At 39.3% G+C, this 24,188-nt stretch overlaps 1 protein-coding gene across 1 annotated transcript in view; it reads left to right on the forward strand.

The window, feature by feature from the left end:
- The window catches only part of Ube2w (ubiquitin conjugating enzyme E2 W), a 50,585-nt gene extending 26,604 nt beyond the window's left edge, over window positions 1-23,981 (forward strand). Inside the window, exons 4-6 of the mRNA XM_036178961.1 lie at window positions 6,989-7,144; window positions 9,917-9,992; window positions 21,493-23,981. Coding sequence (XP_036034854.1) covers window positions 6,989-7,144; window positions 9,917-9,992; window positions 21,493-21,506 — 246 coding nt within the window. The 3' untranslated portion in view covers window positions 21,507-23,981. The remainder of the gene's footprint in view (window positions 1-6,988; window positions 7,145-9,916; window positions 9,993-21,492) is intronic.
- Window positions 23,982-24,188: the final 207 nt, after the last annotated feature.

Genomic DNA, 24,188 nt, shown 5'->3' on the forward strand with positions numbered 1-24,188 from the left:
CAGGGGTTTGAATAATGGAGTCAAAACTCCATGAAGGACAGTGAGTTGCTTTGAAACAAAATGGAAAAGCATTAGCTAGTTTAGAGTAGTCCAGGGAGGCAGAGAAGAGCCTACTTGAACTGGTAGGACTGGTCTTCAGAGGACATAAGGGTTTCTATGAAAAGTACAGGGCAGGGCATGAAAGGACTCGGGCCTCTTAGATCTGGCAGCTATGTGCTCTTCTGTCTTGTTCAGGTACACTGAAGGGCTGTGGAGAGGCGTGTGCGAGTGTTTGGGGTCTGATCAGAGAAGGATCCAGTATGGAGGAACTAACTGTTTATTCCATAGGCTCTCGGAGACGTGGTCAGACTGCAGAAGCTAAAGGTCCCAGAGCTTAGTGCCTTAGCTCTTGGTGCTCTTCTCCTGCCTCCTCTTTGATGGCAGATCTCTCTGTTCTTCTAATACCCACTCCCTGTATAGCCCTTTCGTCAAAAAATTCTATTGCAAAGAAACATCGGAGTTGCTTACAGGACTTTGTAGAAGTCTCCGTATACGGGCTTTCAGCTTCCCCAATTTAATTTTTGCTGAAAAGTTGTTTTAGCATATGACTTCTTTTAGAAATAGTAGGGGACAATGATTATTTTCATGGAAGGGTCACTGTCCCGTCAGTTCTGAAGCCATACAATATAAAGGCTAAATTTAAGAAAACTTTGTCTTTAAAGTACTTGTAAAGCAATAATCATGGAAAAGAAAACTATTACTATAGATGCTAATGATGTGTGTTTGTGTACTAAAAGGAGAAATCTACATTGAAAATTCATAAAATTCAACCTCTAGTCATTTTTATAATAGTTTTTTGAAATTATAATTACATCATATGTCCCCTTCCATTTCCTCTCTTCACCCTTCCCATGCACCTCTTTCCTTTATATATATATATATATATGTATATGTTGTTCTGCTTGCATGTGTCCCTGCAGGTGGTTGTGAGCCACCATGTGGGTGCTGGGAATCGAACTCAGGACCTCTGGAAGAGCACGCAGTGCTTTTAACCCCGAAGCCATCTCTCCAGCTCCCCCCTCTGTCTGTTGTTTCTCTCATATTCTTGGCCTCTTTTTCCTCTGTCTCTCTCTCTGTCTCTCTCTCTCTCTCTCTCTCTCTCTCTCTCTCACACACACACACATGCACACACACACACACACACACACACACACACACACACTTTCACTTTCTCTCATTCCTGAATACTACCTAATCTGCCTGTATAATTTTACCTGTATGTTTATGATCTCCCTAGCCATTTGTCTGTTATTATTAATCCTAACTTATCTATAGCTTTTATTACGCTTCTAAATTTTATTTTCTTTGTTGCTTGGGACATGCTGTCATGTATCCAGGGCTGGTCTTAAACTTGCTCTGTAGCCAAGGATAATCTGGATAGTCTTCCCGTTTTCACATCCCAAGTGCTAGATTACAGGTGTAGGCCACCAGCCTGACTGTCCAGTAACAAGAGAAAACCTTGCCTCCTGCTGTCCCTGACAGGAAGCCTTGGTTATCTCTATGATATGACAGGTGGACTTGGTTTTATAATTACAGCCTGGTGTTTGGTTGTCTTTCTGGCTTCCTCTTCCCAATGCTAGAAATTGATTGATAATTCATGCCTCACGGGTGAACTACCATTGTGCATCACGGGTGAACTACCACTATGCACTCCCCACCTGTATAGATCCTGTTTTGTTTAGTTCACTATGTGTATACTGTTTGGACCTAGCTTGACACATACTAGGTAACCGTCTCCAGACTGCTCCTGAAACATGTACTGTATCTTCTTTGTGACTAGGTATTATAAGGTCTTTCATTATTGGACTTGATGTTGAGAAATTCTTGCATTTTGTATGTGAGAGTTACCTGAACTCCATTGCTTATTTACTTGTTAGGAATAATGGCAAGAGTTTGGTAAACTGTGTAAACATCCTGAAATATGTAGTTAAATGTGTAGAGTACTTACTGCTTTGTAGTAGATGATTGTAGACATTGGCAGCTATCAGATTGAACTATTGTTAGAATATATTAAATTTGAGTAGTGAGTCAAGCATGACTCACTACTCATGCTTGTTGTCCCAGGTACTTTTAAAGCTTCTATAGGAGAAATGCTTTAAGCCTGGGGAGATAGGGGGGGGGGGGGATGAGGGGTTGACCAGCCTAGGCAACAGGGAGACTCCATGGCTCTTCTCTCTCCCCCTAACTTGAGTTGTGGTCGTTCATAGTCTAGGTAGGTTTTCATCACTCTTGATACTTTGTGTTGGATTTTAATAGATGCTACATTCATGGTACTCAAGTTATTCTAAGATTGGTCTGATTAAATTTTTAGACTGGATGTGGTCTTCCAAAATTATCTTGCGTATAGTTAGTTATATTTTAACTCTTACCCAGTTTTTTTTTTTTTTTTTTTTTAATTCTTTAATGAGATCCCTCAAGGGAAAGTCACAACTCTAAACCATGGCTTATTCAAGGTGCACAGCCCTTAGTTACTATTCATTCATTCATTTATTCATTCATTCATTTATTCATTCATTCATTTGTATTTTATGTGCATTGGTGTTTTGTCTGCATGTGTGTCTATGTGAGGGTCTCCTGGAACTGGAATTGCAGACAGTTGTGAGCTGCCATGTGGGTGCTGGGAATTGAACCCGGGTCCTCTGAAAGAGCAGCCAGTGCTCTTAACCGCTGAGCCGTCTCTCCAACTCCTCTTACCTACTTTTGAAAATGAGCTACAGTAATAAAAGGAGGTGTTTAAAAATGTAGGGATATTTGAAGATGCTTCTTAGACAGCCTTGGGATTCTAAGTTCTAATTCTAAATCCTAGAGTAAAGTATATATGCTTTACTTTTCTCTGAAATTGCATTTTCTTTGGGTGGGTTTCTGCAGCAAGGAATGTGGATAGTTTTCAGTTAACTTTTAACAGTGTGATTGTATAACTGATTTTCACCCGAGGCCAAGTAAGTTGAGTTGTAGTTTCAAATCACTTGTACTCAGTGGTCTGATTATATCAGTACTAGATAGTTTTATAAGCTACATGGAACTGCCCCATTTTTTTTAAAATCCAGAAATAACATCATTTTGAGTTTTCAGTACTTGATCACATCCATTAAAACAACGGAAGTGTCCATTTTTCTCCTTTGACTTATACAGGGTTTAAACAAGATACAAAACAGTATGTGATTAAAGTTAACCTTGGTTGCTCTTCCCTTCATAATGGGCAGAGAACCAGAGGACAGAGATTATACTGAAACTTTGTGAAAATGGAAAAGACTGGTAATGCCTTAACAGCAACAAACTGTTGTAAAAAATATTTTATATTATTTCAAGAATTCATCTCTGGCATGTCAAGCATCTTTTCTCTGCTTAGACAAGCTTCTAAAGTACCCAGGCCCTAAGGGCTGCTTAATACATCCAGGTAGTTATCCCCAGTCTGGTCACTTCAAGTTCACACTGGCTGCATTTGTCCTGCATGGAATATGTTAAAAGCCTAATTGAGATGTGAGTTGAAGTTTTCCTGTGTCTTATCCGGCTCCTGTGTCCTTGCATTTCCCCAGCCACTCAGACCCAAATAAACACACACAAGCTAATATTTAAAACTGCTTGGCCGTTAGCTCAGGGCTACCATTGTCTAGCTCTTACACTTAAACTCAGCCCATTTCTGTTAATCTAGATGTTGCCATGTATTCTGTGGCGTGCCTGTTACATGCTGCTCCCTGGATGGTGGGCTGGTGTCTTCTGACAAGGCCTTCTATTTTCTAGAATTCTCCTTTCTGTTTGTCCTGCCTATCCTATACTTCCTGCCTGGCTACTGGCCAATCAGCACTTTATGTATAAATTAATCATACACAGCAGAGATGAATTGATTTGTTCTGGGTTGGTTTCTTTCCTTTTTTTTTTTTTTTTTGTTTTTTTTTTTTGTTTGTTTTTGGTTTTTCGAGGCAGGGTTTCTCTGTGTAACTTTGGAGCCTGTCCTGGAACTTGCTTTGTAGACCAGGCTGGCCTCGAACTCACAGAGATCCAGCTGCCTCTGCCTCCCGAGTGCTGGGATTACAGGTGTGTGCCACCGCCTGGCTTGGGTTGGTTTCTTAACGATGCAGCACAGGTTGGCCTGCAGCCCACTTAGCAGTGCTGGTTGGCTGTCAACCCAACATCTAACTCTGCCTCAGCCTCTTGAGTACCGCAATTACAGACTTGGTCCACTGCACCCAGTAGGGGACTTGATTTGATTTTTGTTTTGGCCTCTGATGTTAGAGCTGTTTAATTTTGCCCTCTGCTCTGCTTGTAGACAGTCCACTGCTTTTGCCTTCAGGGCCATCCCTTGCCACTCACCACTTTGCCTTATGTCTGGATTTCCTTTTGGTACATGCACAGTTCCTGGCTCACAGATGTTGGTAACAATTTCTCTCCAAGGAGAATACTGCTTTCTTCTTTGCTTTGTGAATGACTAGTCGACATGTCATGATGACCTTTGTTTCTGGCTGCCTATGTGTTTTCTAATAGTCATGTTAAAAACTTGGCTTTTGCGGGGGTGGGGTGTCCACTGTCACTATTCTCATAGAATTCTTAATTAAGAGACCTTATAGGGCAAGGTGGGGATACTTTAAAAATAACTGTGACCAGGGAGTAAATTCTCAAGGTACTGCCTGTGTTCTCAGTGAAGACACTCTGCTGGTCAAATGGCTTTTTAGGATAAATGGATAATCAGAACAGATCTATACTCTTATGACATTTGTAAATTCCAGTTCTAGACATGTGTAACACAGTCTACAAATAAATGTGTTCTAAAATTCTACTAGAAAGCAGTTGTGAATAGACTCAGAAAGTGTAAAAGTTAAGACTGCTCAAAGCAGGATGCTTTTAGGGCAAGAGCAGTGACATGGGCTGAATAAGTATCATTTCCTCCTGCAGCCTCTCAGAGTAAAGAATGAGCCTTCTGCAGTAGGTAGGACAAGTATTGACTTCTTGTAGAATCAGATGTCGTTTTTCTGTGGGGAAACTAGAGGTGGGCGGCCAGGTCTTAAAGGATAAGGAAAGCACACTTTGAAAGTTGGAAAATATTGTTATGTTAACTTCAACTAATAGATGGAGTCCTGCTTGTTTAGGACGATCCGTTTATTAATGTGAATATTTGTAAGAATCTTAATAAAGTCAGATTTGTTGCTAGATATTTAAAATATCCATAAAAACCTTAGCTGATTTTTAATTTCACAATATCTATTCTATATTAAATATGGGCATACCACACTCTAGCCAAACTGATTTCATTGACCGTCTTCTTCATTTAAGGAGAACCCCCTGACCCCCACCATACATACAGAAGTGTTTCATCAGCTTCTGTCATAATTAAAGCTTAATGTCTCCTTCTTGGTATTTTGCTGTAGCTGGTATTTTTGCAAGGGTTGAGAGATTCTGTAAGCCTGGGCCAAGAACTGTTGGATGTATGTGGGGACTCATGGGTCTGGATTGGCATCTTTGAGATTATACCGTGATTGTTGTTGCTGTTTACCCAAGGCTGCCTTGGGACCTTTTTGTTTTTTTTAGTTTTTTGAGACAGGGTTTCTCTCTGTAGCTTTGTGCCTTTCCTGGGACTCGCTTTGTAGACCAGGCTGGCCTTGAACTCAGATCCACCTGCCTCTGCCACCACCGCCCGGCTTCAAGTCAAATCCTTAATGTCAGGCTTTCCAGATGTTGCTCCTGCAGTGTGCACTGCCACACCCAGCCTGATGGTGAATTTTTTAAAATTTATTTTTATTTTGTGTGCATTGGTGTTTTCCCTGCATATATGTCTTGTGAGGGGGTGGATCCTGGAGTTACGTACAGTTTCGAGGTGTCATCTGGGTACCGGGAATTGAACTCTTCTGGAAGAGCAGTCAGTGCTCTTTACCGCTGAGCTATCTTTCCGGCCCCTTGATTGCGAATTTTAAACAAGATCTTTATTCAAGTGATAACTAGTGTTTTCTCTTTGTGCTGAGACCACTAATTAGGAATGGCTGCTGAACTTCAGAATTAATATGGTACCTTGTAAAATTTACTTGAAGGTTGGTGAGTTAATTTAATTTGAATTTTATATAAAACCAAATAATTTCTCTTAGAGCTGTAGCTCAGAGTAGAGCACTTGTGTAGCACATACGAGGACCTGAGCTCTTTGCCCAGCATTGCAAACTAGAGGAACACGTGCATAACTGATCTTAAGTCTATCTGCCGCCTTTTAATTGTGTTGGAATATTCATAATGGTGTTTCAAGATGCGTGCCTTTAGTCTCTTTTCTGTTTGGATGCTTCCATGGTTTACTTAGTGCTAGGGCAGGGAGGATCCTTTCCAGTTATGCTGAGGTAAGATAAAAGAACACCTTCAGTGAGTAAAAGGCAAAGCGGGGGGAACAGCCAATGAAGACTCAGATCTATTTTTTTTTCTTTTTCACTTAAACAGGCTTTTGTTTTTGTTTGATTTTTGTTACAGTTTCAAAATTACGTACTTTTGGAATTTTAGTGCATTGGGTTTTTTGTTTTGTTGTATTTTGTTTTTTCAAATATGCTTTCAGTATGTAGCCTTGGCTAGCCTGGAACTTATTGTGTCGAAGTCCAAACTGGCCTCACATTCACCGAGATCCACCTGCCTCTGCCTCCAAAGTGCTGGGATTCAAGGTGTGAATAATGAGTATTCAGTGAGGAATGAGTAGAATTTGAAAAAACAAAAACATTCTAATGGATGTACTTACCATTCACTGGTTTGAAAAAAAGAATACAAATTTAGAAAATTACAGTGAATTTAGGAAAACAGTCTAGGGTTCCTACTACTGCATGGCTATTTATACAGTGAGGTTATTGTTGGTGATGAGTGAGCATTTACTACTGAAATCTATTTGTTTTTATTTTGTCTTAAAATTAATACTTGTTAAACATGGACAATACTTTAGTTTTTAATACTAGAGAAAATTGAGCGGTAATGACACTTTATGTCTCCTCAGGTCATGTTTACTGGTGAAAATATCCCTGTCCATCCTCACGTGTATAGCAATGGTCATATCTGTTTGTCCATCCTCACAGAAGACTGGTCGCCAGCGCTGTCCGTCCAGTCAGTGTGTCTGAGCATTATTAGCATGCTTTCCAGCTGCAAAGAAAAGGTAGGACCTTGCGCTTGCTCCAGTCGTGTGTCTCTTCCAGCATGGGTGGGAAGCAGTGTCAGTATATAATTGGTGTATTTGAAGGAGGAGGAGGACGCGGGTTCTTGTTTCTCAATTACACTTTTAGTAATAAGTTGGAAAGTTACTTTGTTCTTTCATTCTAAATAGACTAGAAGTCAAGCTCCTTTTTTACACATATTTCTAAAGTATGGTTTATTGAGTATGCAACATGCTAGCAGTGTGGTCACTAACGAGACCATAGTTGTCATTTGACCATTTTTAAACAGAATGTTTGTGCACGTTTATTAATCTGAATTTTATTTCCATGAGCAGTCACAGAGTAAAAGTGTACATTCCTGTTTTTAGATTCCACAGTGGGGAAGTTAGAAGTGAACATCCCCCCAGCTCCTTATCAGTTTCCCAGAATCTAGAGCTCGCCTGTCTCCGTGGTTAGAGTGATGGAAGGAAGGGTGCCATTCACCAAGAGAGTTTTTGCGGCCTTCCTTTTTATTCCCCTTTATTTACACACAGATTCTGTCTCTAGTGGGAGTCGGGGGAAGGACCAGATGAAAAATGACAGGAGGTAAATTCCAGATACCTTTAAAATAGGGAGCTCTGAAGGTGTTTGGGGATCTTCAGCAGATTGCTTCTCTGTTCTCCAGATTAAATCCACTGCTATTTTAATTAATAAGAATTTAGAGACTCCTTAGTATAATATCTCAGTTTTAAACAGTGGGTGGTTTAGAATCAGAAGCACCTAGAGTCACTGGGTCACTAAGTAAGAATCTTGAAATGTTAATTCACCAGAGTTTTGTTTTGGGGGGTGTGTGTGTATTGAGATGGTTCAGCGGCTCAGCGTGCTGTGTAAGCTGACGATTGATCCCTGGAGCCTTCACTGGAACTCAGGAACAGAGAAGTTGTGCAGTGGTCACCACGTATAGTGTGGCACACACACATGTGCCTACAAACACACATTAGTACGATGTTTTTAAAAGAATTCCTGGTGTTCTTTTTCAAAATGAGATTTTTTTGGTTTTGTTTTGGTTTTGGGTTTATTTTGTTGTTGTTGTTTAAATAAGTACAGGGAGTAATAGGCTAAATTGTGTTTTATTTTTCTTCTTTCAATTGTAAGATGAAGAGCCCTTTATCCAGTTTTTATGTACAATATAAGAAAAAAATCCTGTTATTAATTAAAAGATATAGCCCCATTCTGAAATACTAAAATGTGCTAAAACATCTGTTTTAGATGAAATATGATACATGTGTTTAAAAAATTTTTTTAGAAATTATTATTTTTTATATGTGTTTTACCTGCGTGTCTCTTTGAACACCATGTGAGTGTGCCTGGTACTGTGGAGGCCGGGAGAGGGCATTGAATTCCCTGGAACTGGATTTACAGATGATTGTGAGGCACCATGTGGTGCTGGGAATTGAACTCAGGTCCTCTGGAAGAGCAGCCAGTGCTCTTAACCTCTGAGCCATCTCTCCAGCCTCCTTAGTATCAGTTTAACTCTAGTTTCTTCAGCATTTTCAGGTTGTAATGAAGCTTTATTTATCCAATAGGAGTAGTGAGAAATGAGTCTCATGTATTGCTTCAATAATTTTCCTAACTCAGCTCTAGCACGTGTGCATGCACACATGCACCAGTGCACACACTCTAAGCTTTTCATCTGTGGGACAGAGCAGGTTGTTCTCCTGTGTTCCTCTGATGCTTCACAGTGAGGTGATAACCATAGGGTTGGATGTGCACTGCCATTGAGTTGGTCACTGGTGATTTTCTGCCCATTGCTCTTGCATGGCCTGATGATCGTTAGCTTCTGTGTGCAGCTACATAGAATGTTTACACCCAGGGCCAGAGAACTGACTCTTGCTCTGTATGTCTCTCATCCTTTTTCTAACCACCATCGTTCTACTCACCTGATGGTTTGCTGCTAGTATTTTTTTGCATACTTTAGTATAAAACTAATCATTTCATTTAAATTTTTGATAAACTGTTCTTAGTAGAATTGTTTGATAGGTCTAACCATGATGATAATTTAAGAGTCAGAATTTCTGTGAGTTTCATAAAATTTAATATTTATTAGATACTTGCTGATTTTACCCTATTAAGTGCTATGTAACGAGAAAAGGAAATAAGGAACTTAAATTATAATCCTAATGTCAAGTTTATACTAATGCTATATTAGAATATAGCCACCTCTCAGTATAGCATTAATATAAACTGGACATTTGAACTCTTGACAAGAACTCACACCTGATATGCAGTAGTTTTCATTCAGGGTCTCTCCAGGCTTCCTCCAGTGTGGTTAGCGTCACTCTTGGCCAAGGTGTCCTGCAGAGCTGCAAGGCTCTCCATACTGTTCCTTCCAGTCAGGGCAGATGAGGAAGGCCTCTGGTGCACACAAGGCTAAGGCATCTTTCCTCTTAGACGCCGACTCTCTGTCCTCAATTATTAAAGTAAAACAATGAGCCTGTGCAGGTGCTTGAAAGTTGCTGTCATTCTTTAGATAACCTTAGATAGGCAGCTTTTTGTTTAGTTAGTTCATGTAAGTAGTCACTATGACTGGATGGGAGAGGTAAGTATGAAGAGGTGGGACAACTAACCTTTCCCACACCCCCTTCCTAAACAGTTGAGGCATCTCTTCTTGAGTCAGGCTTTTAGAGTTTCTTTTGTTTTTTTATGCGTTCTATAATAATTTTGCTAAACTCACTTCTCTCTGTCATTTTCTTTCAGAAATTACCTACTTAATATTTAAACTCTATTTGTTTCAGAGACGACCGCCAGATAATTCCTTTTATGTGCGAACATGTAACAAGAATCCAAAGAAAACAAAATGGTGGTATCATGGTGAGTAGTTTTTATTTGTAATGACAAATTTTTGGTATTTTTATTTGGAAGATAATGTTTATAAGCCTTGGGATAAATAGTAGAGGATATAATTGAGGTAACATTTGTAACAACATTACATTTTAGAACATCTGGGAAAATGTGGATATTAGACTAAAATTTTAAAACAAAATCAGATCCATCATACAAGAAATAAAATTAACATTACTTTAATAATTCGAGAAATACCATTTTGGAACAAAAATGTAGTGTCTTGTGGTTTGTTGCACTTTTGAGGTTTGAGATGATTTTGCTTCCCTTAAGTCTACCTGTCCTGAAACTAGCTATGTTGACCAGGCTGACCTTGAACTTGCAGCTGTCCTTGCCACTGCCTCCCAAGTGCTGGGATCAAGGTGTACGCAGCTGTGAAGGACTAGAGTCCAGAATAATCTTTTTTTTTTTTTTTTTTGCTAGAGCTGAGGATTGAACCCAGGGCGTTGTGCTTGCTAGGCAAGCACTCTGCCACTGAGCTAAATCCCCAACCCCCAGAATAATCTTTATCTTAAAATAGAGCTAGCTGTGGGGAACCTTTTCTATGAAGTTGAAGTTCTGATGCCTTGGACACTCAGTTCTGCTACTTTTCATAATTGGAGGCAATCACAGTAAGTTAGTGCTCTATTATAGACAACTTCTTTGGTCCCAACAGCCTGTCTTAGGATTCTGTTGCTGTGAAGAGACACCGTGACCATGGCAACTCTGTAAAAGAAAGCTTGCTTACAACTTCAGAGGTTTGGTCCATTATTGTCATGTGGAAGGGAAGCAGGAGCTGCATCAGGAGCTGAGGGCTTCATGCTGATCAGAGAGAGAAAGACTCTGGGCTTGGCACAGGCTTTTGAACCCTCACAGCCAAAGCCCACCCCCAGTGACACACTTCCCCCAACAAGGCTAATACTTACAAATAGCACCACTCCCTAGTGACCAGATCTGTGAGTCTATGGGGCCATTTCATTCAAACCGCCATACAGCTATTCTTTAAATATTTGAAATTCTGTCCGTTTTAGGGTTATGAAGAAAATATTCTTGATAATTTAAATTTCTGTTTTTCTTGTTCAGGGGATAATGTGTAGGGCTTTTTGTTGTTGTTTGTTTTTTTCTTTTTCTTTTTGTTTTTTCAAAATAGGATTTCTCTGTGTAGTTCTGTCTGTCCTGGAACTCACTCTGTAGACCAGGCTGACCTCGAACTCACTGAGATCAAGCGCCTCTACCTCTGGAGTGCTGGGACTCAAGGCATATGGCACCACCACCTGCAATATATATAGTTTTAAAATGCATAATTGCTGGTATCATTTCTTTCTTTCTTTTTTTTTTTCCGAGACATAGTTTCTCTGTGTAACACTCTTGGCTGCCCTGGAACTTGCTCTGTATCCCAGGCTGGCCTCAAACTCACAGAGATCCACCTGCCTCTGCCTCCCAAGTGTGTATCACCACTGCCTGGCTTGCTGGCATCATCTCTAAACCAATCTTACTGCTATCCCAAGGATACAGTTCAAATTACAAGCAAATGCTTGTATTCCCTGTGGACTTTGCCTTTGGTTGGGAACGGACCCACTAGTCTCATCCCTCCTAGATAGTTCTACCACTGAGCTGTAGCCCTTCTATATGTCTTGAAGCAGGTGAATATCGGTCATTCCCTGTGATAGTTATAGCCATAAAAGTATTTCCTGGTTTGGCTTGTTAAAATTTTTTTTATTTTATTAACCTAAAGAAATCAAGTTTGGCAAAACTTAATGAGAATATGGCCTTTCTCCTTATCTTTTTATTCAGTGTAAAGTCTTCTGTGTTTTCACCTAAACTGTAAATTTAAAACTTAAAATTTCCAAGGGCTCAGCTAAGATGACCAGAGTAGATGTAGTGGCACATGTTTCCCCCCAGTGAAGAGGCGGTCCCTGAGGGCCATAGAAGTAGGAGCCCTCAGCGTAGTAGGGAGGGAACAATTCACAGTAGTTCACAGTAGTTCACAGTTGAGGGACCCTGACAGAGGTGGGAGGAGTGTGGAAAATCCTTCAGGAGAAAGCAGATTTCATTACTAGGGGGAATCAATCTTTCTTTCTTTCTTTCTTTCTTCCTTTCTTTCTTTCTTTTCTTTCTTTCTTTCTTTCTTTCTTTCTTTCTTTTTTAAACAGATTACAGGTCTATTAATGTGTTGTGGTTCATACTTGAAATCAGGAGGTCAAGAACATCCTTGGCTACATAACAGATGTGAAGCAGCTTGAGCTACATGAGACTCTGTGCAAAAAAAATCCCCTGTAAAAGACGGACAATACATGATGGGTTTATGTAATTTAGTAAGAATCTAGTAGAAAGAATATAATCTTTCTTTAAATTAATGGTGAGGCAGGTGTAGTGCGTGACTGCAGTTCCCACATTCAGGAGGCTGAGGCTGAAGATAGGGGATTCCAGGCTAGCTTATGCCGAGTGCTCAGATCCTGTCTCAAAAACATACACAACTTTTAAGAAGAGCCAAAAATGGGGTTGAGGATTTAGCTCAGTGGTAGAGCGCATGCCTAGCAAGGGCAAGGCCCTGGGTTCAATCCTCAGCTCTAGCAAAAAAAAAAAAAAAAAAAAGAAGAGCAAAAATGAATTTAGAACTATAAAGGGTAGTAGAGGAAAATTAATCTGATGTTAATACAAGACTAGATCATTAAAGTATGATTGTAATTATTTAGGCCCTCGTATATAAGATTTAAGAAATGCATCATCATACATCAGGAGGTGAAATATTATTAGTAACTGGTCATCTTAGAAAATTGGTAAATATTTTAGAAAAGAAATTTATATTTTTATTTGATAAAATATTTCCTGTGAATTAAGTATTTTAAAATACTTTTCAAAACCATTGATTATTAAGTAAGGAAGAAGGAGTTTCTTAATTTAGAAGGCATGCTAGAGTCAGGTGTGGCACATGCCTGTAATCCCACATTCACAAGGCTAAGTCAGGAGGATGTGCTGAGTTTGAGGCAAGCCTGGGCTGTAGAATGAGATTCTGTCTCAAAATAGAAAAGAAGAAAAAATTGTGAAGAAATGAAACACTTATCTGTATGGAAAATTAAAACATTCAAAGCAAAGGCAATTTATGAAATTATTTCTGAATAAATAACCGACTGGGAATGTAGTTCTGTGGTAGAGCGCCTAGCTGGTGTCTGTGTATCCTGAGTTGGCTGCTGAGTCCCAGCTCGCCCTCAGAAGAATAAATGGCAAGTAGTAGCACAGGTAAAGGTGCACAGCACAGGGTTACAAATTGAAGACCTTTGGAACTCTTAATTCCCAACGAGCAAGTCCCACCACGAATGCAGTGCTGGATGAGAGGACAGTAGAGGGCACAGCTGTCCATACTGCTGAGGACACACACAGCACGCTACCAGTTTTCCTTCTTTGTCATCCATGCACTTAACATGTTTGTTCCTTCCTATCCACTCCACCCCTCCCTCCCTCCATCCATTCCCCTGCTCCCTCCCTACTTTGTCCTCCCACCCTCCTGTGCTCTCTCTGCTTCGTGATTCTTTGACAGCCAGTGTGTCCACATGGCGCTGCAGGACGTGCGGAGTGTAGGACCACCTTCCAGAGCAGGGGTTCTCCACCTTGCTGATGCTGTGACCTTTAACACAGTTCCTCATGTTGGGATGACCCCAACCATACAGCTCTTTTGTTGCTACTTCCTAACTGTAATTTTGTTTCTGTATGAATCATAATGTAAATATCTGTGTTTTCCGATGGTCTTAGGTGACCCTGTGAAAGGGTCTCTTGACCGTCAAAGGGGTTACTATCCACAGGTTGAGAATCGCTGTTTAATAGATCATAGGTAGCTTTTAGGGGCCACGTCTCTTCAAAAGCTGATGCTTCCTCATCAGGTACGGGTGAGACTTTCAGACCCCATTGTCACCATGGTGGGATTTTGGCTGTCTTGAACTTGTACAGGTCTTCTACAGTCACATATACTATGAGTTCATGTGTACAACACACTAGCACTTTATTACTGTTGTGTGTGCATGTCATGGCTTGTATGTGGAGGTCACTGATCTGTTTGTTGTTTTCACTTACATGTAATTCTGTTTAGAGGAGCCTTGATTTGTTGATTTACAGTGGCTCTTTTTATTTATTTTTTATTGTGTTTTCTTTCCCTAAATGAACCCTGAATGCCTGGATAATCTTCATGTACCATTCCCCCTTTGAGATGAATTTACCGCATAGATGTTTTAGATGTACTCAAGAGAGGGTCAGTGATTGCTGTCAATTGCGATAGTAGACCAGCTGTTGTGTCATCCCACTAGGAAGCTGCAGTCATCTTGTTTGAATTTTTCATCAATTATAAGAAGCTAAAACCTTCTACAGTTGGACCACAGTATTGTCATTTCCTTTGTGCAGTCGAAGGCAGTATAAACAAACAGCTCATATTAGCATTATAACTGAATTTGCACTGTCTTACCAGAGAGATAATCATTCATTCTCAAAGAGCATACCCTGTTAGCTGAGTTGGAACTTTTCAGTAGGTTCAGTTCCAGAAGCTCGTCACTGAGCATCCTCTCAGGAAGTGTGCCATCAGTGTACTGCTCTTTCCTCCCTCCCACTCTCCCTTTCTTGTCACTATGTGGTCTCAGCTGGCCTGGGATTCATTGTGAAGGCCAGGGTGGCTGTGAACTTTTGGTAGTCCTCTTGCCCCCTGATGCTAGGATTACAAGTTTGTGCAACTACATCGGGTTCAAGAAGTATACATTCTTGCTGATGGCTTTTATTTTTCTCCTTATCTTTGAGATGAAGACTTCCTGTGTTTCCCAGGCTAACCTTGCACTCCTGTGCTCAAGAAATCTCCCCTCCTCACCTTAGCTGCAACTGTAGGGGTGTACTATCGTGTCCTACAGACTTGTGTGATTTCTTAGCTGCCTAGGTTTCTATTGCTGTGATAAAATACCATGACTAAAGACAGCTTGGGGAAGAAAGGGCTTATTACAGTTTTATACACAGGTCACGGTCCATCACTTAGGGAAGCCATGCTAGGACCTCAAGGTAGGAACTGAAGCAGAAGCCATGGAGGAATGCTGCTTACTGGCTTGCTCCTCATGGCTTACTTAGCCTTTTTTTATTTTTTTTTTTTAAATACTTATTTATTATGTACACAGAAGAGGGTGCCAGATCTCATTACAAGTGGTTGTGAGCCACCATGTGGGTGCTGGGAATTGAACTCAGGACCTCTGGAAAAACAGTCAGTGCTCTTAACCTCTGAGCCACATCTCTAGCCTCCCCCCCCCCCTTTTTTTTTAAACACATCCAGGACCACCTGCTCCATGGTGACAAACACAGCTCACAGTGGACTGAGCCCTCCCTCATCAATCATTAATGAAAGAAATATCCACAAGCCCATCTTAAAGAGGCACTTTCCCAATTGAGGTTCCCTCTTCTCAGATAACTCTAGCTGTGTCAAGTTGACACAATCGTCAGGACGCTAGTGTTTCTATTCTCAAAGGATTGCAAGGACAGACCATTTTTTATATGTGACCTGTCTAAAAGATTGAGGACCAAGAGTGGGATGTACTTCAGTGATCAGCTGTATGCTTAAATATGTGTGAGGCCCGGGTTCAACACGTACATGCATGCTTGCACACATGTAAACGCTCATAATCAGGAATTGGATAAGCTCTTTCTCCCCTCATTGTTTTTTTTTTTCTTTTGTTGTTTTTGTTTGTTTGTTTGTTTGTTTTGTTTTGGAGACAGGGTTTCTCTGTGTAGTTTTGGTGCCTGTCCTAGATCTTGCTCTGTAGACCAGGCTGGCCTCAAACTCACAGGGATCTGCCTGGCTCTGCCTCCTGAGTGCTGGGATTAAAGGCGTGCGCCACCACTGCCTGGCCTGTATTATTATTTTTTTTAATCTGTCTATCTATAGATACCCTCTACACACACACACACACACACACACACACACACACACACACACACACACACACACACTGCACATAGCACTTAGCATTTCAATTTTGAGAGACTGAGTGGAATTATGTTTCAGATGTCCAGATCCAGTTATCCTGTGTGGCACTAGCAGCATGCGTGTGTCAGAGTGTATAGTATAGATGTGATGTGAGCAGAGAGCCCAGAGGGGTTTAGTTGAGATAATGATGTGTGCTCTAAAAGGGGCTTCTTATAGGCAGGGTGGAAACACTAATAGTGGAAAATTGTAAGTCTGAAATCATTCAGTCTCCAGGTTTTATAAAAGGGGGGCTCAGCAGGCAGGACAAAGTTGAGCTGCCAGATGAAAGAGACTTTGCTTGTCTACATTATTATTTAGAATATCTTCAAAATTAGGCCAGTCCCTCATAACTTACTGCTATTCCATTTGTATACCTCATACCTCCTATTGATTGCTTTTACAGTTCATTAGTATACAATTGTTTATTAAAGTATAAAAGGTAATTGTATTAGGTAGAGTTTTGGAATATAAGAAGTTGTATTGGTATGTGAATATACATTCCTTTTTGTTACTTGAAATTAGGACCATTTTCCAGAACTCTTTAGTTTCTAATTAGGTCATATCTGCATTGGATATAAGCATACCATGTTGCCAAGTTAACACAGGAGTTCATCTGCTCTGGAAAATAAATTGAGCTGAGACAATTAAGGTCAGAAGCTGAAAGCTTAATCAAAATAGGTGTGTGAAATAGCCATACAAATGGGTTTGGGAATTTGATGTGGTTCAGACCTGGAGTCTTCCTTATATAGATTCGTATCTTTGCACAGATGAATAAATCATTTAGAACCCAAAGTTTTTTATTTCTTTTTCCTTTTTTTTATAATAAAAATTGTCTTTGAGAGTTTTATCCAGTGTATTTTGATCACACTCACATCCCATTCCTCCCCCTAATTCCTCCCAGATTCACCCCACCTCTCTGTCCACCTCCTCCCAGTCTTATCCCCCCTTTTTACAGACCCCACTGAGTCCAATTTGGGATGCCCATATCCTCATGGGTGAGGCCAGCTGCTGGAGCATGGTAGATCTACCATGGCCACACTATTAATTAAACAGATTGTATTCCATAGAAGCTATCAGTTGTCAGTAGTTCCTCAGTTAGGGTTGGGAGCTTTGAGCACAGTGGTAACCGGCTTGATTTTGTGCAGATCTGTGCAGACAGCCACATCTGCTTTATGTTCATGATTGCCCCATTGGACTCCAGAGTCTTTATTGTCAACCAGACCCCACAAAATTATCCATGGCAAAGGTACAAAGTATCAATTTGTACTATAAAAGAATTAAAATGAAGTAGGCAGCCAGAATCCATTAATAATAGGACTCATTCACTGGAATCAGTATTAAAAATATTCATCTTTCATAGGTAGTAGTTTTCTAGAGGAGGGTGTAGACCTTTGATTGTTGAAGTACTCCTACAGGGATGTGTTCAGTTAGACCTTAGGTTCAGCTCACACTTGAGTGTGTGCATCAGGTTTACAGGCAGTGAATGAATCAGCATAGCGTTTAGATAGCATACTGAACAAATGGACCATGGGCTACATTCTAGTTCTATCCAGCTGGAGCATTCCTGTAGAATTATGAAGATTTTAGGAGGCTGGGAACATAAAATTGTCTTAGATAAGTAGTGTTGAACACTTTGGGGCCGAGGATGTAGGTCAGTTAGTAGAATGGTTGCCTAGCATGTGAGAAGCCCTGAGGTCCATCTGCAGCATCACATAAGTGAGTGGTGGCGCACACGTGCCATCCAGCCTTCAGGAGGTGGAGGCAGAGCAACTCCTCATCTTCTGACTCTCCAGTCCAAAGCCACCTTGGGCTACTTGAGACCATGCCTCAAAAATAAAAGCACCTCGTTTCTTCTTGCTTTATAGCCTTTGACACAAAATTGCACTAATGGTGAACTTTTTAAAAACCTGTTTTACCTTTTAAAAAAATATATTTATTTTATTTATTCATTTTTTATTCATTCATTCATTCATTTATTTATCTATCTATCTTTCTATGTATTTATTTATTTATGTGTATGAGTGCTCTATCTGCATGTACACGTTTATTCAAGAAGAGGGCATCAGACCCCACTGTAGATGGTTGTGCACTACCACGTGGTTGCTGGGAATTGAACTCAGGACCTCTGGAAGAGCAGCCAGTGCTTTTAATGCTGAACCATCCCTCCATCTCTTGTTTACCTTTTAAGGCTACAAAATAACTAAATCTCTAAATCTAGAACGTGTATGATTTAGCTGTCCCCCTTTCCTCCTCCTTCTGTTACCTGCTCTAAAATCTTTCTTGAATCTGTTTGTCGAAGGAAAACTAATTCTCTAAACTCTTAAGAGATAAAACTTAAGTTTAAATAGTTTGTTTTGCTGTTAATCTCCCACTTAGTATCATTGGCCTGTGTTGCTGTGTTTTCTTCTAGTCTTGTGTCTTTAGTGATATTCGGGGAGATGGTTTCCAGAGTAATGTGACTCCTATACTTGAGGGGATGTAATGACCCTTTTCTAGTTCCTCACGTTTCTACAAGCCAGGTGAAGTTAGCTATTGTGGGTGTGAGCTCTGGAACCAGCAGTTTGTATGTTACACTGGAGAATGTGATTTTAGTAGAGGTTTTGGTAGTTCCAGAGAATACTGAAATCATCATTATGAGATTTTTTTTCAAGGTACTCTATTGCCACAGGTATTTTAGCGGAGAGGTTAAAGACTGTTTGTTACTGGTCTTTTGTAACCTTCTGTAGCCATGTATTTGTCTTCACGCAAAATAAGCATTACTCCATTGTTGCTGTGTGTGTGCCCATCCTGATACCTAGTATATAATCTTTACACATAATTAGAAGACTATATCCCTTGAAGTTTTTTTGTTTTGTTGTTTGGTTTTGCCTCTTAGTTATGGGGAAAGCAGGGTTACAGGGTTTTTTGTTTGTTTGTTTGTTTTTGTTTTTCTCTGTGTAGCTTTGCACCTTTCCTGGAACTCACTTGGTAGCCCAGGCTGGCCTTGAACTCACAGGGATCCGCCTGACTCTGCCTCCCGAGTTCTGGGATTAAAGGCGTGCGCTGCCCCCCCTCCCCCGCCAGGGTTACAGTTTTGACTCATATTCATGTTCATAGCAGTCAGTTTGCAAACTTTGTTGCGTGTGTGTGGGAATTATAACCTTTTAAGTCCCTGGGAGTCCTGCTAGTCGAGATCATTCAATTCTACCTAAGAACTTAATTTGTTTCCACAAAGCTAAGATGTTCGCGGCAGGTAGAACCATATCAGACCTAAATTATTTTAACATTTGATCCAAGATGGAGACTGGGATATAGAGAATAGCTTTAGAGATTTTATAATCATTTTAGTAGCACATTCTACAGAAGCCTACTATGCTGAGAACCTTCCAGAACAAACAACCATTATAAAGGTAAATTTGTGCTGCCATCTAAAACATACGGTATGTCTTTAGAGATACATGCTGGTTTCTACCTTAGTAACCAGCATGCTTGATTGAATAAGTCTCTTTCTTACTGTATGTGCTGTTGTCTGAATCATTCTAAAGTTTGCCTCAGTACTGTGGCATGTTAGGTAGAAGTCAGTGCCACACTGTAGCTTTCAGATTGAAGTCTGAGTTATGGTGTTTATCTCAATAAAATACTTTATTGAGTTGGCATTCCTATAATCCCACCTACTTCAGAGGCCAGTATGGACAGATTGTAAGCTTAAGGCTAGTCTAGACAGTTCAGTAAGAGCCTGGCTGAAACACACACATACACACACACACACACACACACACACACACACACACACACACATGCACACACGCACACACACACACACATCCCAAACATGCACACAGACACACAAAGAAACCAACCCCCATCCCCCTATACACACTAAGAAAAAACAAAACACCCCAAAATTGAAATACACACACACAAAACTAAAACATTGAGAAACTTTTTCATATTTTTATTTGGTTTCCATTCACAGCAAATAATCTTCTTCTAAATTCACAGAAATAGGTACTTTATATGAAACATAAAAGATCTAACTTTTTCATTTGCTTTTGTCTTTGATATGTTCTTTTTCATTGAAGGGTATATAGTCATGGCAGCTAGCATATGTCTTTAATCTTAGCATTTAGGATCTGGAGGCATGAAGGTGATTTCAAAGCCAACTCTGACTACTCAGCAAGGTTGAGACCAGGTTGGGCTGCATGAACCCTGTCTCTAAAAATTGTCATATTTTGGGGTGTGTGTGTGTGTGTGTGTGTGTGTGTGTGTGTGTGTGTGTGTGTGTGTTGTTGTTGTTGTTGTTGTTGTTGTTGTTTATGCTCTCAGAAGTCAGAAAAGGGCACCTGGACCCCTGAGCTCAAATTACATAAGTTGTGAACTACCCAACATGGCTGCTGTGGCTAGAACTATGATCCTCTACAAGAACACTTAATCTCTGAGCCATTTTTCCAAGCCCCCGTTTTGCCTTGTTTTGATAGAGGGTCTTGCCATGTAGCCCAGGCTGGCTGCATACTCAAAATCTACCAGGTTCTTTGCCTATTGTTGTTACTGGGAATTGAGCCTAGGCCTGTATACATGCTTTTTTTTTTTTTTTTCCTTCGTTTAAATTATTAAACTATTCCCAGGGTTGGGAAAATACTGTGCCATTGACCCACATCACCAACCCATGATTTATTTTTAAAATGTAGTTCATTTCAGCATGTATATAATCCATGAATTCTCCTCACATAACGGACTTCATTTGGTCTTTATCGGTGGAAATTTTATTAGCACTACATCAACCTTAACGTGACTTATTTGTGAAACACTTGGCCAGTGTTTTCTGAGTTTTTTCTTTACAAGCTTTCACAACTCTTAGGGGTTGTCACTAGTCTGAAGCTTCTTTTTGATAGTAGCTAGTCCTCAAATTCCTCGGATACATTTTTGTGAAATCAGTTTTGTAAAATAAGGCATGGACCCTACAGTTCTGTACTGTCTACAGATAATATGCTGAGGGACCAAAAGGGATTACAGAATAATTCTTTGGGTTTTAAATGACCTTGCACATACATGTGTATATATACTTTCTGAAAATTAGTTATCTGAAGGGACATTAGCAGCATTAAGTGTCTGTTGATTGATTTGAAAGTTGTATCTCATTGTTGGAGAGTTGTCTCAAGGACTAAAATCATGAGATATATTATTTGTGTAAAATGGCATGACTGTTCAAGTATTGCTTTTAGACAAACTCTCTTAAGATGTATCCTAAATATGTGCTACCTTATCATTATCAATTTCTTGTTTTAAATTGAACTAATATACTAATCATATATTTTAAAGTTTTTACAAACTTATTTCCTTGAAAGAATAAAGGTTGGTTTGATTGTCACTATATAATTGAACACAAATTTTTATCTGTAATGATTGAGAGAGGCAAGTCAGATCAGCCATGTTTTTGCTACTGACGTTATTTCTACATGAGATTAACTTGTAGATGACTTACACATGCTTAACTTTTTAATTCTCTTTTTTCTCCTTTTCTTAAAGATGATACTTGTTGATGCCACTGTTATCATCCTCGTAGCAGAAGATAGTCCTACTGAGAAAATGAGCACTTTGATCATTCAGTCTTTGAACTTTAACCTTTGACTGGAAGTGACCTATAGGCAATGAAGACTACTTCCTTTTACTGCATTTTTACTTGTGTGCATTCTGGGCGCATGTTGATCGCTGGCTCAGTCCAGGCAACTGACATGCTTTTATATTAGTCATACAGTATTAATGCAGGTGTCAGGAAATGTCAAATATAATTCCATTTTTTATTTTTATTTTTTTAAGCTTTTGGAAAAGTTCCAGGTCCTCATGTATTGTGCAATAACAGTGACTTCCTCGGTGGTTTGGGGACGTTCATTGCCGGCAATGGACGTTGATACAGGAAGAGTTTTCTTAACTCCTGCCACTTGGTGATAATGCATGATAGGGCCTATGAAATGAATTTATCGGTTATCGTGGGATTATAAGGAAAGTGAGGGATCCAACATTACATTGAAAGTCACCCCAACGTTTATATTTGGATTCTATGCACTGTGATCCTAAGGCTAACAGCATGAAATAACATGCATCTTTAAAGGACCATAAGAAAGATCATTGCGTATTTATTTAATTGTTTATATCTGCTGTCAAATTGTTTTGACATGGAAAGTTTTCAAGGAACATTGGCAGAGAGGTACAATATGTTATCCCTATGGTGAAAATAAATTCATTTGTTGTACATAGTCCTCAATCTCTGAAGTAAAGGTGTGAATAATATAGGGTGTGAATGGTTTAACCAAGACTTTATTTTGGAAGTAAAAACAAAAAACAAAAAACCGGCAGTGATGCTTCAATCACCGCCATCCATTCTTTGGGCCTGTTATTTTCTCCCCAGTATGTTACACTCTGTTACTTCCTGCTAGCCATCAGCATGAGCCCTATGCCTAAACACTATTTCTTTATTTATGTTTGGAATCCATGAACATTTTTGTTTGTAATCTTGTTTCTTTTGTTACATTTTAAGTTGTTTGAATGTTACAGTACTTTAATTGAAAGACTTGTCAAGTTTTTTTCTTGTAAATTTTCTTTACTTGTATCATCTTGTCCTTCAATCCTGTACCCTAAAATGAGAAATACATTTTTGACAGAGGCTTAATGTTTTAACAAAAGAGTGTGGACATTTTTATTTTAAGATTTTGGCAAAAGAACACTATAAAATGATAGGTTTGCTTATTTGTTTCACACAACCATACAGATTTTCTTGGAAGATTTTGTTTTGTTTGTTGAAAAGATTTTGCTTACAGCTAGATGAAGTTTTTCTATCTGTCTGTCTGTACCTGTCTGTCTGTCTATCTATCTATCTATATCTAATCTATAATGCAGTTGTTGGAAAGGTTCCATTCTAAGTACCATGTACCATGTAAGTTAATGATGCTACAACTAGGTCTTTTTAAGAAGCAGTTAATGTATTTTATAAATCACCTTTTCACATATGCAAGATCTGTTTCTATAACAGTGTTATTTTTACTAATGCCTTACTGTTGCACTCTTTTTGAATATCCTGCCGTGAATATATTAATTGATTTGGACTTAAAAATGAAAGCCAATTGGCTGAAAGGTCTGACATATGTATCCCCCAGAAATCATCCAATTGATAATTGGTAAAGAATATTTTAAAAATTGTTTTTAATCTCTGTGTAGATGACATTTTGTAGCTTTGTACATGTTGTTAATTAAGGGCATATAATTTTACACTCAAAGTATAACTGCTGAACTCAGGGGTGGGTAGACTTCAAAAATATGTCTGCTGTAGAAATAACTTGAAAAAAAAAATTAAAACCATGGCCAGCCACCAAATTGTGGACACTGTTTATACTGCTAGGTAGCAATGATCGTTTTTTAAAGATTATAAACATTTTTCTTCTCTCTTGATTGGGTGTAAATAAGTTCTCACAGTGATCATTGTTAGATTTATTAGTTGGCCTATTTAGCACAAAAAAATCTATTACTTCTTAGTTTTCACTGCTTTTAATATGAAATTACAGCTGTAAATGAGGTGTTCCCATGTTTTTCTGTTACTGCTCTAAAATACTAATTAATGTGATCTTTTTCAGGGTGGGGTGGGGCGGTACAGGGGAATTCTTCTCTGTGTTCATAGTCCTAACTAAAATCCTTTCATAAGAAGTGACCTGTGACGTTTATTCACCAAAGGAATTAATACACCAGGTCAAGCATTCAGTGCTATAGCGTAGAGTAATAGCTTCAGTTGCGTTTTTATAACTGTTTTAATATACCTCTGTATGTACAGATACTATAAACTAGATTAAAATGAAATGGGGGAGGGACCAAACAATTTTAGTTCGTTTTTTATTCCAAGTGAAGAAAATAAGAACTATTAATAATTGATAGTCAGATTAACATTACTCCCTTCAATTTAGGAGTCATTGAAAATTCTTTTACACTTGCATTTAATTATTTTACATTATTAAAAGACTTAAGATGTGTATGTGGTTCATTGTTCAGTTGAAGGCAAGTTGTGGCTTTCAATAAAACAAATAGCATTGCTGTAACATATTATTGAAAGAGAACCGGAATTACAAGAAATTTATGTGAACTTTGCTCAGTTCATCCCCCCTCCTGCATCCCCATCACTGAGTACTAACTTTTGCAACATTACACTTTACACTTAGAGGCTGTGTCTGTCTGTCTCT

This window comes from Onychomys torridus, chromosome 2 (assembly GCF_903995425.1).
Source record: "Onychomys torridus chromosome 2, mOncTor1.1, whole genome shotgun sequence".
Taxonomy (NCBI): domain Eukaryota; kingdom Metazoa; phylum Chordata; class Mammalia; order Rodentia; family Cricetidae; genus Onychomys; species Onychomys torridus.